The 8,568-nt window shown below is 40.7% G+C and overlaps 1 protein-coding gene across 1 annotated transcript in view; it reads right to left on the reverse strand.

Moving 5' to 3' along the window:
- LOC136880912 (ninein homolog) overlaps nt 1-8,523 on the reverse strand; it is a 280,629-nt gene extending 272,106 nt beyond the window's left edge. Inside the window, exons 1-2 of the mRNA XM_068229173.1 lie at nt 8,419-8,523; nt 7,960-8,275 (exon numbers count right to left, since the gene is read on the reverse strand). Of these exons, the coding sequence (XP_068085274.1) occupies nt 7,960-8,233 (274 nt within the window). The 5' untranslated portion in view covers nt 8,234-8,275; nt 8,419-8,523. The remainder of the gene's footprint in view (nt 1-7,959; nt 8,276-8,418) is intronic.
- Nucleotides 8,524-8,568: the final 45 nt, after the last annotated feature.

Raw genomic sequence — 8,568 nt, forward strand, 5'->3', positions numbered from 1 at the left:
ATGAATAAGATATCCTAAGTCCACCCAGCTTTCGCTCCCGTAAAGCAAAGTTGGTCTGAAAACAGACCCATGTAAAGATAGTTTTGTCTGGGAGCTCACTTCCTTCTTACAGAATACTGTTGATCGCAGCTGCGAGCTCACTGCATTAGCTTTACGACACCTTGATTCAATCTCACTTACTATATTACCATCCTGGGAGAACACACAACCTAAATACTTGAAATTATCGACCTGTTCTAGCTTTGTATCACCCATCTGACATTCGATTCTGTTGGATTTCTTACCTACTGACATCAATTTAGTCTTCAAGAGGCTAATTTTCATACCATACTCATTGCACCTATTTTCTAGTTCCCAGATATTAGACTGTAGGCTTTCGGCACAATCTGCCATTAGGACCAAATCGTCAGCATAGGCCAGACTGCTTATTACATTTCCACCTAATTGAATCCCTCCTTGCCATTTTATCATTTTATACCTTTCAGCAGATGATCAATGTAAACTATGAACAGCAAAGGTCAAAGATTACAGCCTTGTCTAACCCCTGTAAGTACCCTGAACCACGAACTCATTCTACCATCAATTCTCACTGAGGCCCAATTGTTGACATAAATGCCTTCAATTGCTTTTAATAACCTGCCTTTAATTCCATAGTCCCCCAGTATGGCGAACATCTTTTCCCTCGGTACCCTGTCATAAGCTTTCTCTAGATCTACAAAACAAACACAACTGCCTATTCCTCTCGTAGCATTTTTCAATTACCTGGCGCATACTGAAAATCTGATCCTGACAGCCTCTCTGTGGTCTGAAACCACACTGGTTTTCATCCAGCTTCCTCTCAACCACTGATCGCACCCTCCCTTCCAGGATGCCAGTGAATACTTTGCCTGGTATACTAATCAGTGAGATACCTCGATAGTTGTTGCAATCCTTCCTGTTCCCTTGCTTATAGATAGGTGCAATTACTGCTTTTGCCCAATCTGAAGGTACCTTACCAGCACTCCACGCTAATTTTACTACTCTATGAAGCCATTTCATCCCTGCCTTCCCACTATACTTCACCATTTCAGGTCGAATTTCATCTATTCCTGCTGCCTTATGACAATGGAGTTTATTTACCATCCTTTCCATTTCCTCAAGCATAATTTCACCAAAATCATTTTCCTCCTCCCCATTTGCTTGGCTGTTCACAACACCACCAGGATGATTTCCTTTTACATTGAGAAGATGTTCAAAATATTCCCTCCACCTCTCCAGTGATTCCCTGGGATCTATTATGAGTTCACCTGAATTACTCAAAACAATGTTCATTTCCTTTTTCCCTCCCTTCCTAAGATTCTTTATTCCTGTCCAGAAAGGTTTCCCTGCTGCTTGACCTAGCCTTTCCAAGTTGTTACCAAAATCTTCCCAGGACTTCTTTTTGGATTTAACAACTATTTGTTTCGCTCTGTTTCTTTCATCTACGTACAACTCCCTGTCTGCCTCGGCCCTTGTTTGGAGCCATTTTTGATTAGCCTTCTTTTTACGTTTACAAGCTGCTCTCACTTCATCATTCCACCAAGATGTTCGCCTTTTCCCATCTTTACACACAGTTGTTCCTAGGCATTCCCTTGCTGTTTCTACTACAGCATCCCTGTATGCCACCCATTCACTTTCTATATCCTGAACCTGCTTACTGTCTACTGTTCGAAACTTCTCACTAATCATATCCATGTACTTCCGTCTAATTTGCTTGTCCTGGAGATTTTCTACCCTTATTCGTTTGCAGACAGATTTCACTTTCTCTACCCTAGGCCTAGATATACTTAGTTCACTACAGATCAGGTGGTGGTCTGTATCATCGAAAAAGTCCGCGGAAAACTCGTACATTCCTAACAGATTTCCTGAATTCAAAGTCTGTTAAGATATAGTCTATTATGGATCTGGTACCCCTAGCCTCCCATGTGTAGCGGTGAATAGCCTTATGCTTGAAGAATGTATTCGTAACAGCTAAACCCATACTAGCACAGTAGTCCAACAAACGCTTCCCATTCCCATTAACTTCCATATCTTCCTCACATTTACCAATCACCCTTTCGTATCCTTCAGTTCTATTCCCAACTTTCGCATTGAAATCGCCCATTAGCACTATTCTATCCTTGCTGTTGACCCCGAACCACGATGTCACTCAATGCTTCATAAAACTTGTCAACTTCATCCTCATTCGCACCCTCACATGGTGAATACACGGACACAATTCTAGTCCTAATTCCTCCAACTGACAAATCTACCCACATCATTCGCTCATTTACGTGCCTAACAGAAACTATGTTCCGTGCAATGGTATTCCTGATAAAGAGCCCTACCCCAGACTCTGCCCTTCCCTTTCTAACACCCGTCAAGTACACTTTATAATCTCCTATATCTTCCTCGTTATCTCCCCTTACCCGAATATCACTTACTCCTGCACATCCAGATTCATCCTCTTTGCTGACACAGCCAGTTCTACCTTCTTTCTTAAATAAGCCCCATTAATATTGATAGCTCCCCATCGAATTCCATTTCGTTCGCCAAGTTGTTTCCAAGGAGTCCCTCGCCTGTCAAATGGGAGTGGGACTCCGTTACTCCCATAGTTCCGAGGCTTGCTTAAACTGTTCTGAGCTCGGTAGATTCATGATGCAGGATGCTACCCTACTTACACATAGTCCAAGTGAGGATCTCGCCTCTAACGGGTTATGGACCACCGGTGGATTATATAGTCCTAGCCGCCTGAGCACAAGGAGGGCCAGGACTCAGAATATGTCCGAGATGCCCACTCCCATTCCATAGTAACTGGTATCCCGACTCTCAGGACCACTTACTAGGCCACTCAGCCGTTGCCCATGGTTCACGAACTAGGACGTGACTACAGTAACCCACAAACATAAACCATGCTTTTATTAAAAACCATAGAAAATTATTGCAAATTGCAATTATTGCAAATGGGCATGTTATGCTAATTGATAAGTTCAAGTTCTAGAAGATGATGTCTCTTGCAAAATGGTGGTGAAAAGAAAACTCACCAACCATCATTCAACATTTCAGAAAGAGCTGAAATAAGTTAGCAACTCCAAAATATTGGGAACTACATCTGGTACTGTTTATGTCCCTTCACTCCAGTATTTCAACCATTTAATGGTCTTAGTCAATTAAGAGATGTCTGAAATGAATGAGTCAATGTTAGATTTAAAGTTAAAAATTTCATTGTTCCGTACTGAAGAATATTACAGTTAAAATTGAAATAATTGATAAATAGATTCAACCTATTTATCAATTATTTCAATTTTAACTCAATGTTAGATATCAGAGATACAGATGGCGATACTCACCGTCTAGTAAATAACGTTATTAACTTCTCTTAGGTAGCAATTCTTACTCTATACTCTTCATTTTCTTTTCCTTTCTGCCCTTCATTAACATTTTGCTTTTACAGGTTCATCTTCCCGTCAGCATAGCAAGTATTGCATATTTGCATAATACTGATCTGTACTTCACACGGTGTTTGAGTTTCACTATTTACTTTCTTGGACAATGGATAAACAAAGAATCAAGCTAAACTTATTCTTTGGCTCAAATTTTATAATTTAAGTTAATGGTTCACTTGAAATTTTGCAGAATTCTTCAAATAAAGCTATTCTCAAGGAAGAACCATAATGTTCACATTTAATTAACTGAAGGGCTTACATGCAATAATAATAATGTTATTTGTTTTACGTCCCACTAACTACTCTTTTACGGTTTTCGGAGACGCCGAGGTGCCGGAATTTAGTCTCGCAGGAGTTCTTTTACGTGCCAGTATATCTACCGACACGAGGCTGACGTATTTGAGCACCTTCAAACACCACCGGACTGAGCCAGGATCGAACCTGCCAAGTTGGGGTCAGAAGGCCAGCGCCTTAACCATCTGAGCCATTCAGCCCGGTGGGCTTACATGCAAAAAGCAGTCAAAAAGTACAGTACTTTCAAACATTAACAATTTAATTTTTCTCAAGTATCCTAATGTTTCTTTTTTTTCCTATTAGCTTTACGTTACACTAACACAAACAGGTCTTACAGCGACGAAAGGATAGGAAAGGTCTAAGCCGACCAGATAACTAGGAAAAGGCCAGGAAAGATAGTGGATTGTAGAAACATTACCAGATTTAATATGGATAGCGGGCGAGGTGACAGCAACACAGGCTTAACCCTTACTTCTTTTTCTTTCCTGGCCTTTTCCCAATTATCTGGGGTCAGCCTTATATGGATTAAGCCTAGTTTTATGGCTGGATGCCCTTCCAGATGCCAACCCCGGCCTACATGAAGGGATGTATTCAGTATTACATGTTTCGATGCTGGTTGGTAGTGTGATATTTTGTATGCAGATGTGTATTAAGACAAATTTGCACACCAGCCTAGAGGGAGTAATTTTTGACACCCGTAGATATCTTATCTGTAATATAGCTTTCTTTTTTTTTTTTTTTTTCAGGAGCTTGAGGTCTCGGTTTTTAATGTAGTTCTATAATATTTGTAACCTATACATTTCTGTGGGGATAACTTTAGTTGCAAGAAGTTATTTTGCTGCCTCGAACAATGATCTGCCTACGTAATTAATTGTGTTTGTGGCTTTGGTGCAATGGAATCCACTTTTATATGCCTACTGAAGCACGTGCATGTTGCTTGGAATGTAACTTTTATCTTTATTCTTCTGCTAGTTGATGATGATGATAAGGCATTTGTCTAGTGTGAATAAGGAATAACACTGAAAATGAAACTTGCCACCAGTAATGGTTTAAAGCAAGTTTGATTAATTTTGTTATTTATTTTATGTTGCTCTGGCTCAAATGATAATGGGATAGGGCAGGGTTAGGACTGGGAAGTAAGCAACTGGGCCTTTAATTAACACACAATCCCAGCGTTTGCCTGGTAAGAAAATGGAAAACCAACTTTAGGTATGCCAACAATGGGTCTCAGACCCACTATCCGCCGAATGTAAGCTAATAGGCACATATCTCGAACTGCTGGGGGGGTTCAAAGCTACACCTTCCGAATTCAAGCTTACAGCTACATGGGCAACTCCTTTGGTTATTCATAATCTTGTCATTTCATTTCAATCTAGTACCACACTTCATAATACCGTACTTAGCGGAGTGGCCATGCATGTTAATATATTATGACTATGGAGCCAAGCTCCGCATTCGGAAGAAGAGTGAGTTCAAACTCCACCAATGGCTGTTCTGAGAATGGTTTTCTGCGGTTTCCCATTTTTTATTTCAGGCCAATGCCAGAATAGTACCTATTCATAGACCACAATCGATTCCCTCCACCTCCTTATCAAATTTCATTCACCATCATTCATTTTATCTTCACTAGCTCCCCAAATCAGCTTGACGTTTTGAAGGCATCCAGCCATAAAACATGCCATATAACTTCATACCACCTCATCCCTGGCACCATTATCAGGAAACGGTACAAAGGAGTAGACATACACCATACTTCACAGAGACCAACAGATTACGATCTGCAGCCAATGACCTCAATGTTTGGCCTCCCAAAACAAAAATCATCATGATCAACGCAGCCTGTCTGGTGGCCATGATAGTTAAGGTGTCAAGTCTCTATGGTCTGACGCAATGGTAGCCGATTAGAGTCTGATTGGTGAAAAAAAAATTCCACTATCAGAATGTTGGCTGGCAAGGTAGGAGAGGAAGTGGTATACAATTTCAATCACTAGATTGCATGCCAAAAGTCTGGATTCAATTACAAAACTTTCCACAGTGTTCATATGGAAAAAAAGGGCACCGTATACAACGCTGCAGATGGTGATTCGTCCATCGGATAGTAACGTTGAGCCTTAAGTAGACCCCTTGGTTTTTTCAACAGGAGTAGGCTATGTGCTGACACTGGGTTTCACCCTCTCCCTACCTCATTATCATTCCACATCCAGACTCGTCGGTCACCCATTGGTGTCAAATAGACCTCCATCAGGCGAACCCAACATGTCTTCGGCCACTCCCGGCACTAAAAGTCACACGATACATAAATAAAAAATAATCACCTGATTATGACTTTGTTAATTACTGTAGGCTTGCGTGCAACACAAGCTTGGCATGGGCTTTGGTGTCTATTTGCTATAGTCTATGTATTTTGATGCTACACATGTACAGAAATATTTGCATTTTCATTGCATTAGGCTATACAGCTGCCTCTGTATATCAGTGGTAGAGTTTTGGCCTCTGGATCCCAAGACAGTGGGTTCAAACCCGGCAGTGATAGTCGGATTTTTGAAGGGTGGAAACAAAAGTCCATTCTGACACACCATTTTCAATGATGTTAGCATGTAGGCTAAAAGATCTCTGGTGACACGTTTCGTGTTGATCCGACACAATTCATTAAAATTCAGGCATAATCTACCACGAGAGATTTGGTTTACTCTGCCATCTAGTCGGCCTAGAGTAAAATGGAAAGTCATAATTGATAAGCAGGCAGCCAAATGACGTCAAATCAAAATGCCTGCAAAAGGCAGCCGAGGCCATACGATTATTATTTTAGGATATTATTACAAGAGAGCTACCATTTTTTCTTTCTTTTCTTTTGCAACCTGCTTTACGTCGCACCAACCCGGATAAGTCTTATGGCAACGATGGGATAGGAACAAGGAGTGAAAAGGAAGCATCCATGGCCATAATCAAGGTACAACCCCAGCATTCATCTGATAGAAAAATGGGAAACTACGGAAAATACTCCTTAGAGCTGCCAACAGTGGGGTTCGAACCCACTGTCTCACAAATGCAAGTTGATAGCTACGTGACCCAAACTGCACAGCCACTTGCTTGGTAGAGCTACCACCCTCAACGGTAATTTAGAATACCTACAAAGGTCTCTTCTAGCATGCAGAAATGCCCTAAGCAGCTGTCCAAAGCACCGATGAAGAAATAGGTGATGATGTCTTCAGGAATCATGGAAAATGTTGTTTTCCAAATAATTATTTTCAATTAGTACTAAGACAGAAAGTTTACTCCAAAAACCATCAAAGTTAGTGGGACGTAAAACCAATAACATTATTACTAACAGAAAGTGTACAGTACAAATCATTAAATAAAGGAGAAGAAAAATGTAAGTATATCTCACTTCTATTAACACACTGTTTCAAAACTTTGATATATCCAGTATCAAACAGGACAATTAATGGTGGTCCCAACAGTAAAACTTTTGGACGGTGAGTGCCATTTCAAAGTCATGATGAATACTGGGTACTGCAGTCATCAAAACTATAATTTACCTGATATGTCAAAATACTGGTCTCGTTTCAGCAACCTTCATTTATATTTTTGTGCATATTAATTTACCACCACTGGTCTGTTTAAAGCATGCGGAGTTAGACTTCAATCAACTGTGTGTTGTGTGGTTGTTTTTTCAATTGGCTTTTCGTCGCACCAACTCAGATAGGCGTTATGGCGACGATGGGATAGGGGATGGGAAGGAAGCATCAGTGGCCTTAATTAAGGTACAGCCCCAGCATTTGCCTTGTGTGAAAACGGGAAACTACAGAAAACCATTTTCAGGGCTGCCGACCGTGGGGTTCGAACCCACTACCTCTCGAATGTAAGCTGCTGATAGCTGTGTGACCCAAACTGTGCAGCCACTTGTTCAGTACCTATGTGTATGTGCATACATTTAAATATCAGTGGTCAGGATAAGCGAGTCTTCTAGTACTCGTGATTGAATGCACTCGTATGAAATAAAAATGCCATACAAGATATTCTTCAAGTACAGTATTGTTTGAGATTAGTATGCTCATTCAAATTTAGGATTTGAAAGGTAAATTTATAACTAATAACGAGTTAAACATATGAAGTGTTCAGCTTAAAACTTGTACCAAGTAACTTATACAGAGTTTAACAAGTTCAAGAGGGAAAAGAATGTATACCCACGAAAACCAAACAAACATGTATTGTTGCTTACCAGGTGAACCCCTGCCTCCTGAGTCCCTTGTCCTCTGACCTTCTCCCAGCAATGTAAGAAGGCCATCTCGAAACTCGGGGAAGGTAACCCTCTTCGAAGTCTTCGTACTCCCCAATAAACATTCTATCAACTCCACACTTTGCTCTTCCAGTTGGAGCTGTTCACAAAGTTGCTCAAGACCATCTCTATCCAAGCTCCCCTTCTGTCCTTCATCACAGCTCTCAAACACTGCATACAGTTGTTGTTCGTATGGGTCAACGACACGCCCCTCCATTGCATGGCAAGGGAGTACAGGGCGCTCCGTCGGAAAACCCACCTAAACAAATACAATCATCCCTAATTGTAAGTAACCTTATTCCTACAGTAAAACACAACACATTAACACACGATGTTTTAACATATTCAGTATTTAAAGAATCATGACACATATCAACGTAATAGTAATGAGTCAACACTTACCAATTTTATTATGTTACAGAACAACAAATGCGTCGATAATTCATAAAATTACGTATATTGCAAAAAACAAGATATCCCCTACTGCTGTCAACGGACCGTTATTTCGCAAAACTAGCGGTAGATAGCTGCACGTTGGATGACAAACAAATG

This window comes from Anabrus simplex, chromosome 9 (genome assembly GCF_040414725.1).
Source record: "Anabrus simplex isolate iqAnaSimp1 chromosome 9, ASM4041472v1, whole genome shotgun sequence".
NCBI lineage: Eukaryota > Metazoa > Arthropoda > Insecta > Orthoptera > Tettigoniidae > Anabrus > Anabrus simplex.